The 23,018-nt window shown below is 41.5% G+C and overlaps 1 protein-coding gene and 1 long non-coding RNA gene across 2 annotated transcripts; both read right to left on the bottom strand.

The window, feature by feature from the left end:
- Positions 1-7,635: 7,635 nt before the first annotated feature.
- On the bottom strand, positions 7,636-10,404 carry LOC120574899. The gene is made up of 4 exons (XR_005641923.1): positions 10,250-10,404; positions 9,530-9,703; positions 8,544-9,115; positions 7,636-7,664 (listed from the first exon to the last, which is right to left on the bottom strand). It is a non-coding gene; the product is annotated as an uncharacterized LOC120574899 (long non-coding RNA).
- Positions 10,405-14,524: 4,120 nt separating this feature from the next.
- Positions 14,525-20,871, bottom strand: LOC120575277 (growth hormone secretagogue receptor type 1-like). Its single transcript, XM_039825996.1, has 6 exons — positions 20,742-20,871; positions 19,821-19,996; positions 17,311-17,643; positions 16,791-17,241; positions 15,115-15,204; positions 14,525-14,724 (listed from the first exon to the last, which is right to left on the bottom strand). The coding sequence occupies exons 1-6, from the start codon at positions 20,869-20,871 to the stop codon at positions 14,525-14,527; spliced, it is 1,380 nt and encodes a 459-aa protein (XP_039681930.1).
- Positions 20,872-23,018: the final 2,147 nt, after the last annotated feature.

The raw sequence follows: 23,018 nt of genomic DNA, 5'->3' as shown, positions 1-23,018 counted from the left end.
TTAGCATTGCTTCATCGCATGAGGCTACTTTTTAAACACAGATTCATATCAGGCCTCAATAAATATGTAAATAACATGAGAGCACTTTGTGTGCAGCTGCGAGATTAACTGCCGCAATAAACAAATCACAAATGACTGCCACATATCGCGAAAAAAAGACACTCACACTTTTTTGAGTAAGTTCAAAGAGAGTATCAGCATAAAAACTCCACTTTAAAATGTAACTATCGTCCGTTTTTAATGGTGCCTTTTGTTGTCAGTTTAATGTTCCATTTGTTCAATAAAATAATGTTGGAAATGATTTTCTTTAGATTTTTTTATATTCAACAAGCAATATGCTGCATTTCACCCCGCAGAATACCCAAAGCAGCAGGAAGGCAGAACTGAGTACACTTTAATAATATAAATACCTTTGTTTTTCCTGTTTTATTGTATCAATTAATTCCTTGTCTGTTGCTGTTTCCTTGTTATGTGTTCATGGTTATGTTTTACCCATGTTCTTTCTGTGTTCTCTGTATTGATTTCCCAGTTCCATCCTTGTGTATGTTTTCATGATTCAGTTTCCTGTTTTACTTTGTAGGCTCATTTCTCCTGTGTCATGTCTTGTTTGACTTCCTGCCTTGTGTGTTTTCCCGCCTCTGGGATTGTCTGCCCCGCCCTGATGTGTTCCACCTGTTCATCAGCCCTCTTGTCACCTGTCCCGCGTTACTACCCTCGTTCCCTTGTGTATATAGCCTCCGTGCTTTCTTTGTCTCTTTTCCGATCGTTATGTGTGTCTTTTACTGTGCCGTTCCGAGTCATTGCCTGCGTCTCTCCCTCAGTCGTTTTGTTCCTAGCGTTTTTGGGTTTACCCTTTGCCAATTTTTGACCTGCTTGCTTCAGGACACTTTTTGTTGGCGCCGATATAATTTAATTAACCTTCGAAACATTATGCTGCCTCCTCGTATTAACTCTCTGCATTTTTTGGTCCAAACCTGCAGAAATCCTGACACTCCGTGTCTTGGTCTGCTGAACAACAGTTGGATGTGATGTCTTGGTTTCGATGTGGGTAATAAAATGAATACTGAGCACAGGGCTCACAGTCTGGGAGAGTCACACTGTGGTTCGTGGTCTGGTTGTGTGATATTTTCCCTATCAGTTATGGCAGTAATGGCAGTAACGAAAAGGGATTTTAGATATAAAGTTAGGGCCTATTTATGGAATAAAATAGAAAATTAGGGGGAAATAAAATCTAGACTGGGGACAGGGTAATTTATTGTTTTGTAGTTCATGGTGTTTTATTTGTTTTTTTGATGTGTAGTTTTTTTATTTTATATTGTTTTAACCTTAGAAGGACTGTATGTGTTTGCATGTGTTGTATGTCCTGTTCTCTTACATCAGGGACCATGTTGGAAAAAAGTGTTTCTCACTTTTACATGTTATCCCTTGGATCCTCCCCCAACCCCCCGCCCCCCTTGTTGTCTTTCTATATCTATAAATAAACCAAACCAAACCAAATCAGGGTACCTTGCTCAGATAATGACTTTTCAATTTCCAAAGAGAGCTTTCTTGTTTCTGTTAGCTGACTATGACTATGGCCGCTGGAGTCCTCCATGAGCTCGCACCAAGACAGGAAACTCATGCTTGAATTCATCCATTATGCAGGCTTCAGTAGAAGTTAATGGGACATAAAGCGAATGTAACTGTACCTTAATGCCATCAAAACCACAAATTTGAGAAGAACCTAGCTTCTAGTGTTACTGTTCTACCTCGTTGACCAAGTTTAGTGCTTTGGTGTGGGCTTAGTAGCCAATTAGCTAGGTACTAGTGTTTTTCTACACTGATTCATTTTATATTCCAACGTGAAGCCCATGGGTTATGAAAAAGCCACAATGGGGATATTTGTTCCACTAGTTTGCTCCTACATTTACTTAGGTACTCATGTTGCCAGGGAGGATGTTGTCACAACGGTGAGGGAGAGTGGCAACAAGGGAAGGAACCAAATGCAGACAGCAGAATGACGTCAGTGGTTTATTGGAATTGAAAGGCTTACAGACAGGCACATGTAGGCAGGCAAGCATGCAGGTATGGCTTCAGGTAGCTTGAAAGCAAAACTGCAAAGCACATGGCAACTTGTAACTATGACATACTGGCAGAGGAACAAAGGCTCTGGACCGGTATATGGAGAGAATGGCTGATGAGGAATGAGATGCATGTGAGGAGATGGGCGGGGATGGGCATGTGGCGCTGTCAGCCATTGAGGGGTCTACATCCTTGACATTCCACTTCCGGGAATGCTCCATTGCCGACGAAAAATCCACCGGAATTCACTCCTTTAGGCCGGATATCCGTTGCCTTGGGCTTTCTTTGTGTTGGCATTTTAAACTTCGGTCGATTTATGAGGACTGTGGTTAACCTTTTCTCAGATCTCTGCAGGGTAAATCCAGGCAGCTAGCTAGACTATCTGTCGACTAAAACAACTTTTGAATGTATACATGTTCCACCAAAACCTTCCGAGGCTATTTTGCTGCGACACCACGTCTTTTCCCGGTGCTTAGCACCGTCCAAGACAATTGTGATTGGTTAAAAGAAATGCCAATGAACCAGAGCACCTTTTCCTCCCACGCCAGAATGCTGTGTGAAGTAGCCAAAAGCGCGCTGGAGGAGGGTCTGGAAAAGTGAGGCTAGCCATTGTGTAACTTTGAGTTTCCTTATATGCAAATTACATCTTGGTTTTGTGGTTTTCCATCCTGTTGATTTCCTCTACTCAGAAATGTACCCTTATAGTTATAGATACATTAAACAGGGTATCTTGCAAAGCCATGGAATCTGTCTCACAGGCTAAATAATGGCAGCAGAAACCTCTACTGTATTGCTCCCTTAAGGAACTTTATGTACTTTATGTACATGCACATTGCTCCATGTGTTTAAAGATCTCTGTTGAAATCCCTACTGTTGAGCAGCACCACTACAGGTAATGAATACTGGTAGTAAATACAACTGGATGCTTTCCCCCACTTTGTAATTAGATCGCTCAATCATTTGCTGTAGAGATCTTTGTGTTGCTGAGGGCTTAAAAGGAGGGAGAGGGACACGGCTATGTGTTGTGTGAGGGCATTTTAATGTCTGTGTGGGATGTATTGTGTATATATGTGGGGAATTTACATCCATGTGTGACTGGATTTAAACATGAATGAATCCCTTTGAGACACTGGCATGTTAAATGTAGCTTAGGTCCACTGAAATGTATTAAGACAGGTATTGGATTTGTGTCAGGGAGATACATGCTGCTAATTTCCACCATTGTATAATACTGTAGCTTGGGATCACTAATGCTGCTTTGTTTTTGCTAACTGCACTCAGTACTGTTGAAGAGAGACAGAAAGGCTGGGAGTAAATGATGAGCAACTGCATTTTTTCTTTTCAACCTCAGCTGTACTTTGAATGATCAGCCCAATAATCACTACTTCACCACTGTCAAACATTGAAGGAATAGTTTGACATTTTGGGAAAGAAACTTATTTTCTCTCTGGCGGATAATTAGATGAGAAGACTAATACCAGTCTCATGACTGTACGCTAAATACAAAGCTACCGCCAGCAGCAGGTCGGCCCAGTTTAAGACAAAGAGTGGAAACGCACCAAAAAAAAGCTCACTAATTAACATTTTATATCTTGTTTGTTCACTTCGTACAAAAACCACTGGGAGCACTTTCCAGGCAACCAAGCAGAGACTCCAGGAAGTTAATGGTCCCGGGCCAGGAAATAGTCTGGCATATAACCCGCTGTAAATGGACACATTGTAGTTTTTAGTCTTTCTGTATGGCTTAAAGGCAGGGTTCAAATGCTAGCAAGATTTCAAAGTAGCACCTCTTCGGGGCTCCATCTAACCCCTCCCCCTGCCCTTGGGCCCCCCACATCGTCATCACCAGACACAGCAACGCATGAGACATTTTCAAAAAAAACAAAAACGTACCTGTCCAAAAGAAAGACTGCAACCATGGCGGCAGTGGCAACTTTTGCTTTTGCTTTATTCTCCAGTAGACTTGCAGTAACTCTGGAGGTGATGACGCGCTTTGAGCTCAGGCTCGTACACGGGAGGGGTAGAGAGTACGTGCATCGGAAGGAAGCATTTCATTGGTTCTTTCCAAGCGGACCGCAAGGCAGTGATTGGTGGGTGTTTTTACAGGATTACAGCAGCTAACGTTACAGATGACGGATCTTTTTCGCTCCATTTTCAGAGGCCATAAGTTATTTATTGCTGTAGGGGTGTAAAGTCGCAATAGCCACTGCTAATGCTTGCTCTTGAGGGAATTGCTGTAATTGTTGGGGTTTTGGAATTTATAGAGTGTGGTCTAGACCTACTCTACTGTAAAGTGTCTCGAAATAACTCTGTTATGATTTGATACTATAAATCAGGGGTGTCAAACTCATTTTCACTAAGGGCCACACTGGAAAAAAAGATTCACATCAAGGGCCAGACATGTACATTTATTGACATGCTTTTATTTAATCTAACAAGATCAAACATCTGTATTATTACATGTCTCTTATAGTCTTCTCACTTACAGCTTGGTCGACATAAAGCCCCAAAAAATGTAACTTAGCCATCAAAGAAAAAAGCGACACAAAAATATTGGAAAAAAAACGTGACAAAATGCGACAAAAACATCTGAAAAAGTGGCAAAAATGCTGAAAAAACACCAAAAAGTGTTGGCAAAAGTGACAAAAACTTCAGATAAAACAACAAAAACTAGTTGGGCCAAAATGTATTATGAACCTAAATTAATATGCGGGCCGGATCAAAATGTAAGAGGGGCCGGATTTGGCCCACAGGCCTTGAGTTTGACACATGTGCTATAAATAAAATTGAATTGAATTGAATTAAAGACCATTTTAAACAATATACAAAAAGTGTGTATTGGAAATAGTTACCAACCCTGCCTTTAAACCAACAAAATGTATACTATATAAGTATTGTTTAAATGTGGGCTTTAGAGGGACTGCAATGTGATTTAAAAAAAAAAAGAAATCTTAATAAAAGAGTCTTTAGAGCCAGGCTAGCTGTGTCCCCCTGTTCATAAAACTAAGCTAGCAAGCTTCACATGTACCGTACTAACTTAACAGTGTGTCAACCTTCAACCTTCTAATTTAACTCTCAGCAAGAATGCAAAAAAACATATTTCCAAAAATGCTGAAGTATTCGTTTTCCCCCCACTTTTTTATGAGGTCTGAAAGAGATTGAGCTAGGCCTCCCTCAACACACACACACACACACACACACACACACACTTACACACACACAGTCACAGTCAAGATCCCTGATTCAGCCCTGCAGCGTATCCCATTCGCCCTGTGCTAAGTGATCGCCTTTCTATTAGCCAGATGCCTGTCAGGTGAAAGACTGCTGAACATTTGCTCTACTGTCATCACAATTATTAATAATGAATTAAAAAAACTCCAGACCTGCATCATTTGATTGATCGCAGTCACTGGGTCATATTGGAAAAGGCTCTTGAAGAGGATGGAAGACCTCTTTATTTGGAAATGATCTGGTGTGTGGCAGTGGATTGATTGGGTTTATAAGGTACATTTAAAATGCACACAGCTGTATCAACAAGGAAGAGAGGAAGGTGGGTGAGTGGCGAGTGACTGATGAGGAGGTGATCGTTAGATATGAAGATAACATGCTTGGGACACACGAAAGGGCATCTGAAAACTGATTCCACAATCTCTTAGGATCTCTGCTGCTGAAGCACCAGAGGAGTGTACCACGAAGCCCTTTGGACAGAGCCAGGGTTTCTTATCCTTAGCTGGCTCAACAAAGACGGAAGCCCTTATCAGCGGGTACCACAACGGGGGTTATCAACTTGTTCTGTGAACCCAGGCTTGACATGAAAAAGAAATATCACAGCACAAAGCAACACTGTTGTTGAAAATAAGGCGAGAGAGAGACACACACTACGTACATTCCCAGTTACAGTCGGCACAGCCACAAACCAAATGTGACTGAAGCTGTCGAAAGATCAAGATGGAACTGCGTGCAAAAAGTACTCTGTATTGATTAATATTTTATTTAACATGGTATACCCATATGAAAAGTGAAATAAAAGTCTGAAAAGTAACTGGGAGCACATCTACCCTTTTCCCCCTCACTGAGAAATTATGGATCTAGTCAGACCCAGACTCAGATTAAGAGACTGTTATGCACTAAAATTGGTGTCTAGCAGATTTATCAGAATGGTAAGTGTAGTTAGCATCTTTTATGTTGTGTGTTAGCTTGTAAGCTTGTAACTGGCAGGGGCTGACAAATGTTGATAGTGTGTTTTGGCTCTCTGTACTGACAGTCCGCTCTTCGCTGTAGGTGTCAGTTTTCTTTGCTGGCTTTTGCGTATTAGACAGCGATTGGTTTACAGATTGGTGCCGTACCTTATCAAACTTGCCCGGGATACGTTTGAATCTCAGATGTCACAGACATCTCCACCTTTAGGAGAGGGATTTGAACACACCTCTCTAGTGACAACCCCAATTCAGTATAGTCAAGATCAGACATTTTAGGGGACATAAACATAGGAAAAACACATTTTTAAGTGGAGTGAGACTTAAAAAACAATTTGACCCTAACCATTGTTTGCCTAACCAGAATGTTCTCCCATAGTCTGCATCCACAAGTGCTAAAAAATAAGCAATTGAATCCCTGTTGTGCATCACACAGTCAAATAAGCATGATGCTTCATCAGCGACTACCTGTGAATGCACAACACAATGCAGTCTTCCAGCTGTCTCCTCAGTTTCAGCTCTATGAAGGTGAACTGCACAGCTACATGAGAATTGTAAGATTGGTCATTGACTAAGAACCGAGTGAGTCATATCTAACAGAGAAAAAATGTGATAATGTCCTTCTACTTAAAATGTATGTCAAATGTAACCTGGGATGGATTTACCTCATTACATTGTCTAGTGATAGTGATCACATCATAAGGGCTATCTAAAACTTTGTTATATGTGCTTAACTAATGACGCAGTACAAAAAGCATAAACAAAAAAAAAAGAAAATGATAACCCAATGTTACAAATGTGTTACATAAGCTGGTCTTACTCATAAAAGTTAGACTAATTAGTTGAGGTTTTTTTTCTCCTATTGGTTCACTAATACTTACATGAAAACGTTTCAACCAAACAATTATAATTATTTAATAGTTTAAAAATGTGGACTGATTGTTGGCTTGCCTACATTTAAAAATCAGAGGAGCTATACAAGTTCAACTGCACCTTTCAGATCTTTGGACCACAGCACCATGTGGTGGCGGAGAGCATCTATTACATCCTGTGACTGCACCGCAGTTAAAGGCTCTGAACACTGACATAGGTGTTTTCAGTTAACCTGGCTGATTGGACCTCTTCCCAGGACTGTGTGGGTGTATCTAGACTGATTGACTGACATCTTCCTGAGCCTGCTGTTAGCTCTGATGCACCAAAAAAAAGACTTAGACTAGCCTTATTGGTAGATAAAAATGTGTTGCCTAATAAATTCCCATCTAAACTCAGTCCCACCTTCAACCTGAAAATAAAGTGTATTGAACATTAAAGCATTTAAATATGCTCCAGTAGAAACCCCAAATGCAAGTATGAACCTTAAAATGAGCATTATACGGGCCCTTTAAGCAGCTGTCTTTAGTCAAACGTCTAACGGTGCAGATCCACTTGTCCGTGCGACGCTTCTGTCGCGTCGCGCCCCGCTCTATTCCTATGGTTGACGTCAAGCGACTTCAACGCTCCTGCAAAGCATTCCGGGAAGGCGGCGCTACATTTGAAAAAATGCTGCGCGTCAAAAATCTGGCCGATGCCCAGCTTTATGCAAATGAATCGCGTTGAACGCGACGCGACTATCCAGTAGAAGTAGACGAAAATCTTTCAAACTGACCTTTGTTGATCTGAAATGAAGACATATTCAGCAACTGCATGGCCTATTTCTCGCTTAAAATGTTTTCAGAAACACATTTTGGTGAACTATTTTTGTAAAATACGAGATCGTATTCTCAACGAGCCGCCATGACACTCTGTTGAAATTCTCGAGTAGCCACACCCACGTCACGCTTTCGTCCAATCAGCTGCTGGTTAGGGGCGTGGAGCATCAACCATGGCTATATGACGTCGCGACACCACGCGACAGTCGTGTCGCAAAAGTGGATCTGTACCGTAACGGTGCAGATCCACTTGTCCGTCGCGACGCTTCTGTCGCGTCGTATTGGCGGCCAATTCCTTTGGGTGCCGTAACGCGACTTCCGCCGCGCACGCGCAAGCATTCCGGGAAGGCGACGCTACATTTTAGAAAATGTAGCACGTCAAGAAGCTCGCCGATGCCCATCTTTATGCAAATGAATCCGTTGAACGCGAGGCGACTATCCAATAGAAGTAGAGCACAGAGGACACGGGGAGAACATCGCTTCTCCCTGACACAACATTCCCTGCTGGACCCGCCCATAGCTGTAAATTGAGGAACCCCCATCAACGGAGCCATCGCGACACCACGCGACAGTCGTGTCGCAAATGTGGATCTGTAACGTAAGCGTCTGTTCCTTCAAACAGGCGGCTGCTCTCCCTCCTCCATCTGACACAGAGTCATTGAGCAGTCTAACCCAACGATGAACCCAGGGGCAGAGGGGGGTCAGTGAATCTGGAATAGAAGGTGTCGAGGAGATCTAGAGTGTCAGAAGAGACTCTGTAGAAGGACAGAGTGCCAGCAGGCCAGTCCAGAGACACTGCCACTCTGGTAGAGTCAGTGGGGTGTAAATATATACATGTGGGAGTGTTATTGTGCGATGCACCGTACCCATCATCAGTGCACTCTAGACTTTAGGACTTTTCATAGCTCCCAAGACAGCAGTCAACAGCTTCTCCGTGCCTACTGATTCCTCTGTAAGTCACCGCAACCTCAGACCTGCCGTCCCACTCTACTTCCCAGTAACAGCGGCCACTCTGGCCCTCTCTACACAGCAGCTGAAAGCAGCCATCAAATCTCTCAGGGTGGTCTGGATATGGCTGCTCCTCCCTGGCCCGTGTCACTTTTCTGTTTTCATCAGCCAGAACGAGGTCTCTGTGTGCTGTGTTCAGGTCCGGTGTGAGTTCACAGGCATCTTATGGAAAGAATAAGTCACAATACAAGCAGCAGTTTCAGACCTGTTGTATTCAGGCAATATGACACATTTCCTTTTTAATGTTTTCATATGACCTAGGTTTGAACAAACATATCACCCTCACAAACCATCAGTTTAAAATTTAAATTAAATTAAATATAGACTGACACTTCCTCAGACCAGATTTCAACCAACACACTGCACTAGGGTCCACCCTGGAAAAAGAATTTGCGTCATCCTTTTTTATGTTTTTGTAGTGTTCCTTAATGTGACACAGTGACAGGGAAAGTGTTTGAGATCTGTTAACCATCTTACAGCTGTTGGCTCTTCATACCTGAGAGTGTCCAGTCTTTTTTGTTGTTGATTTTTACCACGTGCTTTCACCATTTATGAAACTATTTCAAGAATTCTGACCTGAGGGATTCTAGTTTTCATTGTGGACTCGTCAGTCCACCAGAGAGCACCTTCACTCCTAAATCCTGCAGGTTGTTGTTACTCAGTTCCAGTTGTTTCAGAGGAGATAACTCTGAGCTCAAAACCGAGGCCAGTTCTTCACAGCTCATCCATGACAGTTTGCAAGAATTCAGCCTGAAAGAACATGAAACTCTTTTAAGATGTTTCCTTTTTTTTTTTTACTGTATTTTTTTTTTTATTGTATGCTGTAATTTCTATCATTACTGTTATACGATTATTAATGGTCAGGGCTACACAGAGTATGTCTGTGGCTGCAGAATTCTGCAGAATGTTTCACAAATGTTCCGCAGATTTAAAGTAAAAAACACACCTCAGGATGTTAACATATCTCCTCCCCAAGCAAAGAAAAAACATTACGCCAAATTTTGCAGAATTTCATTATGGATCACTGCTAAAAAACTGTTTAAACATCCACAGATTCCGTCTGGGTCGCTCAATGGTGTTTTAAGCCCCCACTGTCGACTTCAAGGCACCTAACCCTAACCCTTAACCTAAACCCTAACCAAAACCTTGCCTAACCCTAGTGCCTTCCATGCAGCGCTGCCTGGAAGACAACATTGGGGGCTTAAAACACCAAACACTGTCTGGGTCTGCTAAAGGGTAAGTTCATGAATTGAATTGAATAGAAGTGCCAAAACATGGCATTGCAAATCCACAGACCTTTTTCTGAAATGGTCCCTCCTCATTCCTTATGCTTCTGCTGTGTTCCCGTTCCTTGGGTTTTCTGTTGGTCCCCTGTTTGTACTCCCTGTCTGTCTGTGTGTATTTGTCTGGTTGTGGTTCTTCATTCCACTCCTGCTGCTAATCAACCTGCACACCTGCGATTCATCCTCTCATCAAGCTCCTGCGGTATATATGCCAGTTCTACACATCAGTCTTCACCAGTTCACTGGTGTGGTATTAAGGCATGGGCCAAACTAAACTCTAGTTTACATTTCCTTGTATGTACCTGAACATTGTTCAACTGTGTTTGCCTGTGCCAGTGATCCATCTATGTGTCACGTAGATCCATCAGGAAATTAATAACAATGTTCAAAGATACTGTAAGAATATATACATGAGGCCCACTGTGAAAGAAACTAGCTGATAAGGGAGGGTTAAAACCTCCATTTTCCCTGTGTGATGAGGACGATGGTTCCCATAGTCCCTTAACAAAGACGTGTGGCAAGGCTGTTTGCTTGTTTCTTATTTTATGATATTTGTTTTTGCACTTCTGTCTATCCCACATCTCTCACGCTTCATCACTTGATTGTCCTAGGATTGTAGGGTGGGGATCGTCATCTCTTGCTACATTCACTTGAGCTCAGACATCAGAGTTCCGCTAGTAAATTTCCAACCAGCCACAACCAAGCGACTACTAAATAAAGGGTAATGGCAACAGGTGGATCCCTGTCTTTCCTTTTGTCCTCATCCAGTGGAAGGTCAGGATTCAGAGGCCTGCTACAAAACAAAAGCTGTACACTAGGGATTCAGAAGATGTGACCCAATTTAAGATATGGATCTCCCAATTCTTGCCACAAACACTTGCTCTACTCATCATTACTTCAACCGTATACTTTTACTGAAGTTAAAGAGCAGGGAAATATTGTTTGTTACTGTCAATTAGGAAGCATTTTTCAGTCGGTTGTAACTATTGTCAGTGTCCTGCTGCTACTTCCTGGAATTAGCAATACAACAAGTGTAGACATTAGCCATTAATTAATACATCAAGAAGTCCTTAAATAGATTCTTTCTCATACGAGAATGCACTAACATTTCCTAGCAACTCAGATTCAATCTTTGAAGAATGGAGACCTTAAAATATTGCACATGAAAAGAGGTGATGGAAGTAAAAAACACATATCCTCTTGACAGAGCTTTTGCCCCCAAATCCCTTGATGATTTTCAGTATCACGGTATTACAAATAGGGTTTACAACAGCGGAGGGTTGTTTAAAGGCTCTGACGCACCAACCTGTTTATTGGCCGTCGGACAGTCTGGCGAGGTCGGTGACTCGAGTCTGTTCAGTGTGTTCCGTGCCGTCGTCAGTCGGAGGAGCCGTCGGCATTCATTTTGAACGATTTGATTTGTTGAATCGGCCAGTGGACAGTCGGACTCAATGACCAATCTGACTGGTGGAGTGCTAGCCCTTGACTAGTGAATCAGATTAGCGACAATACAGATTAGCGACAATACAGATTAGCGACAATACAGATTGGCGACAATACAGATTAGCGACAATACAGATTAGCGCCGCCTGCTGTTATGGAGACGTATTACGTCTTGCGCACGGGCAGAAAGTACGCTCAAGTCGGCGTCGCTTCGGTGTGTTCCGAAGCACTTTTTTGAGACAGGAGCCGACTGATCAGTCCGACTGCCTTTTCTGCCGACGGTCGGACGTCGGGTTGGTGTGTTAGAGCCTTTAAAGGAACACAAAACAGTATTTCACCATTTCTTAACCCTATTTTTTTATTGGGCAGGCTGGAAAGAAAAACTGATACCAACAGCAATTTCTTCAATATAACGACTAATAATTATAAAGAATAATGTTAATTGAGCAGAGGTTTGTGTTGCTCGACAATTGAAAACTGGCAGTTTTTGAAAGATTACTCGCAAAATGTTTAATTTGCAATAACCCTATGATAGATTACTCAAATGTTCATGATAGAAAGTAAAACATAAGGTATATGGCAGTCCATGTTTAACAATGCCATTTGGTGTTAGTTTAACCACTGTATCCATTGCCAGTTTCCATTGGCTGAAGTGTATGTGTGTGTGTGTGTGTGTGTGTGTGTGTGTGTGTGTGTGTGTGTTTGTGTGTGTGTGTAAAGTTGTACGGTCACACTTGCATAATTTGTTTTTGTTGATTGTCTTGTGTATTCTTATTTGTATTCATGCTTTATTTTAATGTGTATGCTGTTTTTAATGTAAAGCGCTTTGGGTTTACATGTAAATGTGCTCTACAAATAAAATTAAAATTGACATTGACACACACTCAGCTGTAGTGTTACAGTGTGTTCAAGTGCAACAAAAGACATGAGGCAATGCAAAGCTTTTGGTAAGTTGGCCAACAGTTTACATAAATACATGCAAAATACCAAAAAAGAACAGAAACATATATCTTATATGAAACAATTCATGACAGATAACTATATTGATATTGATCCCAGGGGATGCCTTGTGTCAAATACAATCAAAACATCTAACAAATACAGCAGATCCTTGCGTTTTAAGTTTATAGTACAGTCATACACTTAACATCATATAAGTTAATTGTCAAACAACACAACATGTGAGTAACTAGAAAGAAAACATTTCTAATACAAAAGGTCATATTGAATTTATGATATTATACCGTCTCAGTAAACTGCAGATTTTAAACATACTGATTGGTTTTGTCATCAAGTCTGTACTTCATAAATACACGAGAACGTACATACATTCTAAAAAAAGACCTGATCTCATGGCAGAAATGGCCTGGGTTACTGACACAATCAAATCAATTGTCCCTTAGCCCGGGGCCAATATGTCCAACAAACTTCAGGAAATCCATTCTGAGGTGTTTCCTGCTGACACACAGAGAGACTAACATGGGTGAAAACATAACCTCCTTCGCAGAGGTGATGAAACCTCCAGTGTAACTCAAATAAAAACATTTATATCAGTATATGACACATCAGAACACGTAATGTAATACATATTACATCAAAACACATCAGGCCCTATGAACTACATTAATCAAAATGATAGCCCTATTCTGTGTGTGTGTGTGTGTGTGTGTGTGTGTGTGTGTGTGTGTGTGTGTGTGTGTGTGTGTGTGTGTGTGTGTGTGTGTGTGTGTGTGTGTGTGTGTGTGTGTGTGTGTGCAAAAAAGTGAATTTCCAACCTTGAATTCAGCCATCATCAATTTTATTATTTACACCCGTGCTTTACTGTAACATGTCGAAATGTGTTCTGTGAAAAGGCCCTATTGCTTCAAAGACAAAAGACTGATCACAGCAACATAAAGATATATCCCACCTGTCCTTTAAGGTAGCAAAGCTACCGGACTTTCATTGACATTTTGACTAGCCGTAGCAGGAAAAGCACAGAAATAACCAACATAACATTAATAAATGTTCTATGAACTGGTGCCAATGTCAGACTGCACAACAACTGGACCTTAGCATCTCGATGGAATCCTGACTTTATTAAGGTTATTAAAGTAACAATCTCGAAGATCTCCGTTTGGCTCCCTTTGGTGTCCACACAAAATACAGAAAGCTAATTTGTCTACTCACTACGCGAAAAGTCTAACGCCTATTTTTGGCGGATTTACACCGGTTTACCCGTATATAAAAACCTGTATATACACGCTATTTTTGGTGAATAAAGGGTATAACTGTGCCCCACCAGTGATTTTTAACGGTAATGTCAGCATAGACACCCAGTTCGGAACACTTAAAATGCAAGGTCTTTCAGTGGGTCATAGGCTCAGCATTGTGTTACCTCATTCATTGACAGATGGTGACTTACAGTAAGAGACATTAATTTAAAAGAAAATCTTCGAGATTATATCATTTAAGTACACCTGTGTTTGACAAGTCAAAATGTGCTTTAACAATCTGTTCCCCAAATATAAATACCAGGGTAGCCCAAGTAAAATAAAAAATTTGAACTTGCTGTTGGTTTCGAGTTAATTCCTCACTGGTCTTGTAATAGATTAAGTAACTGTAGGCAAAAACTAAGTTTATTCATATTTTTGGATGCTTTTTACATCAGCAGTGTTTCATCTATACATCATTCTCTTTAATTATATATGTCAATACTGACACATATAATTGTGGTTCATATAATATCTTTTTTTTACCATTACCAAGAGGTTTGGGTTTAAACAGTGGCGGCAATGTGCTTGATTTTTTTCCCTTTTTTGCATGCTGCATGTGCGTCTACTTTCTGTGCGTTCAGTATTTGCACTTATATAGTGGTTGTGGAGGGTCGTGTCGTGAGTGTGCGCATGCGGAGAGACTGTGTATGAGAGTGTGTGTGCATGAGGCTGTGTACAGCGTGTCTATACCTGGCAGACATCAGGTTGTACAGTAAAGGATTGATGGCAGCGCTGAGGTAGAAGAGGACAGAGGACACCAGGTTGAAATACTGAGACAGATAGTATAAAAAATACAAGTGTGTGTCAGGGTGTGTGTACGTGTCATTGTGTGTGTTATCATTGTACAGGTCGGTGGGTGTCACAGCGTGAGTGTGTGCGGTGGCAGGTGTGGTAGGTGTATTATTTTTGGAGTTTACGTCAGTTTCTGTGTCTGCCAAGTGTGTGTTTCCATCAGTGGGTGTGTTGATTTGGACTTTGGTCGCTGCACAGATGTCACAAAATATTTTGTCTTTTTCTGTGTGAGCGTGTGCAGTCATCTTTCCAGTCTTGAAGTGCTTGTCCGAGTCTGAGTGGCTGATGGGTTCAGTGACAGCGTGAATGTCGATATTTCTGTCTATGCTGACATCAGAGAGAGTATTATTGTCTGGGTGTGAGTTTGTGTCCGTGTATGCTTCCTGTCTGTCAGAACCGGAGCCCAGAGAAAGAGAGAAAATAGTCCGACCCACATGGAAGGGCAGCCAGCACAGAATAAAAGCCAAGACAATCACTCCTGGAGTAGTGGAAGACACAGGGGCAGGGTGGGAAGAAAAATACAAGATTAGAACATTAGAACCATTAATAGGCTACCTCAGGGCTCAGCTTTACTATCAAAACAGACATTTTGGCCGTAAAAAATGTAAAAATCTGTCTGGAGCTGCAAAACATTAAGTCTAATGAGTCTATCAACAATACAATGTAACAGGTCAAAACAGCATTCAGTAATATGGTGATGTGTTTATTGCCCTGTCATTTGATCTAATTTTTAAATCAAATCCAAATTAAAAGGTCACACGTGTAAATACATGTTCTGATGGTAGTTCACTGCAAAAAGCTGAACACACCAAATACATTGGACTTTGGCTAGACTCTGAGCTCTCATTTAAGTATCATATTGATTATATTTTAAAAAGATTCAACTTTGGTATTGGTGTTCTCTACCGCTCAAGAAAATGCTTCTGTCTTACTGTTAGAAAGAAACTTGTGCAACAACTTATCTTACCAAATATGGACTATGCTGATGTTGTATATCAGGTTGCACTCAGCACTAATCTTCTCCCTCTCAATGTTGTTTACAACAGAATCTGTAGATTTGTTCTTGGATGTCCTTTCACAACTCATCATTGAATTATGTATGAAAAACTTGCTCTACCATCACCCTCAATAAGACACATCAGCATTGGTTGCATTTTATTTATAAATTTATACATTTCAATTACCCTAGTTATCTAAAACAGCTTATTGTACCCTTTTCCTCTATCATTTGAGACACAACTTTTTTTTCTGTCCCTGCTGTATCTTTTGCTACAGCTAAGAAAGCCTTTAAGTTTAAAGCCCCCTCAGATTGGAATAATCTACTTGTAAATATTAAATCCATTCTATCTCTAAACTCCTTCCTATTACAGTACCAACTGTAAAAAAAATTCTGTTTTTGTTTCGTTAACTGTTGTGTCTAATTATAATTGTACTGTATATTTATTTGTTGTTAAGGAGCCTCTCGAAAACAAGATGCTGCATCTCAAGGGGTTACTCCTAATAAAGAATTTTCAACAAATACTGTTTTGAAACCATTACATTTTTTTTTTCAAATGCTATAACACTGAAAAAAAGTAAAGATCCAATCATTAATTGTACTTGCCGAAGAGCGTTGTATGGAATCATCCATGTTATCTGGGGTAATTAAAATTGAGCAGTTAAAAAGGAAATTGTTATAGAAATTTTGAAAACGCGTCAAATTTGACCCAAGGACAACATGTTACTAAAGGATCCTTCTGCTTGGGCTTGTCAAAATAGACAGATAGCTATAATGAGCTGTTGGATGAAGCGTGTTTGCTTTTCTGACTTGTATTGCCCTTCATGTCATGGGGACTTGTTTAGTTTATTTACATTTTGTATTAGCCTGTCCAAACGCCCCCCCCCGTGCCAGTTCACGTGAAATGACATTGCATAGTACGCGAGGGTCACTGGGGGACCCGAAGATCAGAGTCAAAGCTTGTGCTCCGTGTAAATATACAACAAAACTAGTCTATAGCACTGTGTGTTCTTGTTACACTGTAACAAATACCTAAAGATGTGTGTTGGTGACTGCATGTTTCTCACCCAGCATTTTGACAGTGTGTCGGTGACTCTGGTCTCTGCGGCTGCTTTTTGGACGGAGACACAGTGTCCGTCCAATCAGGCTGTAGACCAGTCCCAGGATGCAGAGGGGTACCAGGAAGTACAAGTTGGAGAGTATCATCATGGCCGACAGCAGGCCGGAGGAGACGGCGTAGTGTGTGCAGCGGCACTCTCTCTTGTCAATCTCTCCTCCATCAATGCCTTCCTCCCTTCCTCCTCCCTCATCTTCTTTCATTTTATTTTGCCGCTCTCCCCCAACTTCCATCCCTCCTTCCTTTTCACCTCCTCCCTCATCTGCTTGTTTCATTTTCCCTCCATCTCCTTGTTTCCCCTCATCTCCTTCTTCCACTCCCACTTCTCTCTCTCCTTTCTCTCCAAACCATTTTAACTCCCCAACCCTTTCATCCCACCCCTTTTTCTCTTTTTCTCCCAACTTCATACCTTGTAATCCTCCATCCATTGAGGCCACGTGTCCACTTCCTCTTTCCCCTCCACCTGTCACCAGTCCTCCCTGTTCTCCTTCCCCGCCTGTCCACCCTCCGTCCTCCCTCCATCCGCCGAGCCCCAGCTCCTCTCCCCCAACGTCCTCCACTCCGACCATGAGCAACACTGGTGCTGCGCTGACGGCCGCGCCCAGCCAGAGGCAGCCAATGAGAGCCCTCGTTCTGCGCCGTGTCACCAGGGTCTTGGCCGTGATTGGCCAGCAGACGGCCAGGTACCTCTCCAGGGAGAGGAAGGTGATATGGAGGATGGTGCAGAAGGTGCAGCACTCTGAGAGGAACATTGTCAGCTTACAGGCAAGGTCTCCTAAGGGCCAGGGTCTGGGCCTCCACAGCTGGAACAGACATATTTTTCACTTTTATTCCACTTCATAGTACAGCAAAAAAGAAATCCAGAAATAATCACCAACATTTTTTTAGTTTATTAGTTGCAAAGAAACTCCAGCACACCGCTTTTAGTTATATCTTATTTTTTTTAAATAGATCTATTCGGAGTAGCGTAATTTTTTATATATATTTTTTATATATATATTTTTTTTTTGTGTGATTAATTGCATTAACTGTAATGCAATCTTCCTGGACCCCAGGAAGAATAGCTTTTAGCGTATGCTGAAGCTAATGGGGATCCAAATAAAAAACAAACAAATAATATAAAGTGTAATAGTAGACACTGTTTTGGTACTAGACCATCTTCAGGCAAGATTTATTTGAGTTTCACTGCAACCTTTGAGCTGCTTGTGTCCCTCTGATGCACCTGTCTCACGTTGTAGATGTGTATTTTTCTGTACTAAAAATCCCATTAGCCACGTACATTTTAAAGGCATACCATGCAGTTTCCATTTTTGTCAAACAGCGACCCTCTCTTGTCCGGTTCCTCACGCGGACAGTTTCTCATTTTCTTTTCCTTGACTCTTCGTCGACTCTGCCACGATTCACGTCTGAAATGCGTGCTAGTGTCTTCCATAGAGACTGCTTCTCATATGTTGTTGATGTATGTGACGTCGTGCCGTAAGGCAAGTCGTGATTCTCAGGAGATTTGGCGGGGCGCCAACTCTCAAACCTGCATTGCTGGTTTTGCCAGCGGCATCCCCCCCCTGCTTTGCTATCGGGATGATTCACCCTACTACGAGTTTGTTTACAATCTAAATGACTTTCAAAGATGTTATATTAAAGGTCCCATGACATGGTGCTCTTTGGATGCTTTTATATAGACCTTAGTGGTCCCCTAATACTGTATCTGAAGTCTCTTTCCCGAAATTCAGCCTTGGTGCAGAACTACAGCCACTAGAGCCAGTCCTACAATGAGCTTTCCTTAGTATGTGCCATTTCTGTGTCTGAAGCTATTGAGGAGGAGAGTGGGAGGGGCAAGGTGGAGGGTGGGGGTGTGGCCTTGACCAACTGCCACTTTTCTCGTCTGAAAGCCATGATGTCTCTCTCTCATGGGTTGGCCAAATTCTCTGGGCGGGCAAAGCAGAGAAAGGGGAGGTAACCTTGCTTGTTATGACCTCATAACAAGCAGATTCCAAAACAGCTCATCTGAGCTTTCATTTTCTCAAAGGCAGAGCAGGATACCCAGGGCTCGGTTTACACCTATCACCATTTCTAGCCACTGGGGGACCATAGGCAGGCTGGGGGAACTCATATTAATGTTAAAAAACCTCATAAAGTGAAATTTTCATGCCATGGGACCTTTAAGGTGCAAATCTTGCATAGTGTGCCTTTAAAATGGCAGTCATCTTGATTTTTGCGTGGCTCATGGGAGTTTATCAACAAAAAAAATATATTTTTGTATTAGTGCCAATTTTGGTACTTCTTCCCACTTGTGAAAGATTTTCCTGCAAAAATGCAATTAGGTGCTACACTGTCATGACAACACAGCGGTCTGGTGCTCATTGACAGCAGTTTCAGAATCTAGAAGAACAATCAGCTTTTGTGTGAGGGGAATAGGAACAGGGACATTGATTTCCTTTGCCAGAGCCAGAAAAATAACTACAAAAATGGCGACAAGCATGTATGAGTTTGACACAGCTGTACAGAATGACATACAGAATTACTCATATGTGTCAACTGCACCAGGCAACCGCTACCACAGCTTCTATGTCAACTGAAAATGATGTTAACGGTGAATGAATCGCTCACTATTGATTGGTTCGGTCAAGAAAACAGCGCGGAAAGAAGAATTGAAGAACAATCATTTTGTAACCATAGAATATTGTTTATTCACTCAATCATATCATGTGATTCTCCATTGCGATTGTGCAGAGGAAATGACATGAGAATCATCTAAGATCACTCTGGGTATGACACAACGCTTCACGTGTAATGGAGAAAACTTAATTTGCCAGCAGGGATTTCCCTGAGGGGAAGACACAAGGGCTTGTTTAAATCACTATTAGAACACAACTGATGAATGTGTGTGTGTGTGTGTGTGTGTGTGTGTGTGTGTGTGTGTGTGTGTGTGTGTGTGTGTGTGTGTGTGTGTGTGTGTGTGTGTGTGTGTGTGTGCGTGTACCTTATACAGATCCAGAGGCAGCAGTAGGAGTATCAACAGATCGCTGACAGCCATGCTGCTCAGGTAGAGGTAGGTTGAACTTCTCATGTGAGGTCGGAGCCAAACCACCAGAATTGTTAGTATATTTCCCAGAAGGCCGAAGAGCATCAGTGGAATGTAAATGACAGTCACACACACTAGAATATGAAATATGGGGTATGTTTTATCAGAATCATTTGTATTTAATGACTGTACACATTGTCAGCCGTGAAACTGAAAAATAATTATTTTTAGAATATTACTGCACCATGCAATTAGAATTACACTAGAACAGCTAGTCTGTTTTGTTAATTTAAAGGAACAATTTGACATTTTGGGCAATACGCTTGTCTGGCTCCGTCAAAGAGTAAAAGAAAAAAATCCATGGCAGCCACTTATTAACATGTTATATCTCCAACAACCGAAGTTCATAAACAACATGTTGTGTTTTTTTTGCAGGGTTAAGTGCCAAACCCTTTATACCCCTCTCTCGCCCCATATTTCCTGACTATCTCTACACTGACTATCAAAAAAAGGCAAAATACAACAACAAACAACACAACCACTGTTTTCTGACAGAGCCCTGGCTGTTTCGATCTCCTCATGTAACTCTCGGCAAGAAAGCAAATAAGCATTGTTCCCAAAATGTTGAACTATTCCTTTAATTTCAAACAAAAGAGGAAAACGATCTAGTGGTGGGGTTTTGAATTGTACTGTCCAGAAATCAAAATTCCCTTCGCTCAAACAAGATCAAAGTCAAAGGGGACACTACATCAGTTGCAGCCCCACTTTGTGATTGTTTTTTTTTTTTATTTCTAAAATCTTGCCTGGTGCAGTTTTAAACTTCCATTTAACATTATGCAATAGTACTTTTTTTTTTTTTACTATTGTTTTTTTACCCACCTAACTCAATCAATCCAAACATAGGTTCCTCCCACTGGCACTCTTGGTTCGAGCAGTCCTCCAGGAATCCAAGGCCACAGTTTTCATCTTCACAGCCACTGCCCATGTCTCCCAACTCCGTGAGATCCATGATGACGCAGGGTGGGGTTAGACGGAAGAAATAAAAGCGAAGAAATCAGCAGGGGGGAGAGATTTGTGTGTCCCCCAGGTTACAGGGTGCAGAGGTGACGCACAGCGATGGATTTCCTATGGCGCTCAATCACAGCTAACACTGACGGGGATGGTCGGGGTGAAAAAGTGCCGTCTAGCCAGAACAAAAAGGAAAAAAACATGCGCGCATTTACAAGAAATCAAACATACAAATGCATGTAATACTGTACATACTCTACGTATTAGTTCCAAATCCCTCAAAAAAATGAAAAAACTGCTGCACGGATATGTAACACATCTTTAATATCAACACAGTTAAGGTCCATATATCAAATATTTAAATGCTATTTCATTCCAAACTACTTTTGTTATTTTCTATCACTTAAACCATCAATATCAATGATAATGAATCAATTTAAAAGTCAACATTTTTGCACCCACCCACAAAACAATCTAAACCTAAAACTGTATGCAGCTATAAACAATTGTATTTACAGAAAACACATGCAAACTTAGACGCAGGGAAAATAATATACTCACTAATTGATAGGAGCTTCAGTGCCTGGTGTATCTCTCTGCTGTGGTCACACACTTGTGCTTTGGCCGGACTTACACACACACACACACACACACACACACACACACACATACACACACAGACATCTATCTCTCCCCTTACTCACTCTCCCCTCTTATCCCTCTTTCTCTCTCTCTCTCTCTCTCTCTCTCTCTCTCTCTCTCTCTCTCTCTCTCTTCCTCTCCATTTCATATTTTACTGTCGCACTATCCTGTACACTTAAAGGTGCAATGTGTAAGATAAAGCCAGATGTTTAGTTTAAAACAGTAACTAACATTATCAACAGAATGTAAAATAGTTTTTACGTCAAATACGTCTACAGTATAGAAAGATATCCACTATTTTCATTGTACATGGAATCATACAACGAAATTCTGAGAGCTCTTCTGTTCAGTGAAAGACAGTTACTAGAAAGTGCAAAACAGTTAAAAATAAAAACAAGATATCACATACATTCAGGGCATAATATTTAAATAAATACCTAACAATTGCACATGAATGGGCGGCAGTGATCAGATGAAATAGCAAAGTGCAATTCACATGTAAAAGATTTTTCATGTGTGTTTGGTTATTTACAGGAATTAAGAGTTCTAATGTCCACGGGGAAGAAACTGTTTGTCCAGCTCTTTAGGCACCTGTATCGCCTGCCAGAGGGCAGGAAGTTGAACAAGTGCTGTCCAGGGTGGGGAGGGCAGCGTTCTGTATTGTGTTGCAGAGATATCTACTAAAATGAGCATGCTAACCAGCTAGCCTTGACCCGTCCTGTTTTGTAATAGGCTACCACTTGTACCTCGAGAGACGGTAGTGATTCACTGTAGTGTCCAGTCTGCCCTCAGTTGGGCTTAAGGCACTTCTGCATTGGCTTCACTTTTCAGACGCAGCTACTCTGTCCATTATTTTTTACAGTCTATCAGGGAAAGCTAAAAGACTACAAATGCAAAGAAAGGGTGTGGAAACTGATAGCCTGTCAGTAGCCCTTGAGTTTGAAAATGTTATTCCCAAGAGAGTAAGAATGGGATATTTGAGTTATGATGTCGGAGAGTTTATCCCAGCACCACTGCCATGTTTCAAATGTCAAAGAATGGGACACACTGCAGGACAATGTAAAGGAAAGCAAAAAACTGCAAGCTGCGGAGGTGAACATAATTATGGTGAATGCGGTCAACATGCATAAATCTGATGCTGCATCTGTGGCAGTGAACACAGCGCTGCTTCCAGGAACTATTGAGAGGCTCCATGATTCTGCACAGTCTGTGTAGACTGCATTGATTAAAATAGAAACATATCAGTTCCGTCAGACGCACATAAGACAGACAACTAAAAAAAATGTGGCTGTGAGGCCTCCTGTATGGACAAGCCTTTAGTTTATGCAATACATGAAAAAGAAAAATGTTGACATAAATAGCTGCTAGTGGAACAGTCAGGGATCACTGTGATTCTGAGGACCAAGGAATGTCTGTACAAAATTCCATGGCAACCCAACCACGATTTGTTATGTTTTCAGATATATCATTGTGGACTAAAGTGGGGAACTAACCACGCAACTGCCG

The sequence above is a fragment of the Perca fluviatilis genome, chromosome 15 (assembly GCF_010015445.1).
Source record: "Perca fluviatilis chromosome 15, GENO_Pfluv_1.0, whole genome shotgun sequence".
NCBI classification, from domain to species: Eukaryota; Metazoa; Chordata; class Actinopteri; order Perciformes; family Percidae; genus Perca; species Perca fluviatilis.
The sequence above is the reverse complement of the archived record's forward strand: the minus strand, read 5'-3'. Positions and strand labels throughout refer to the sequence as shown.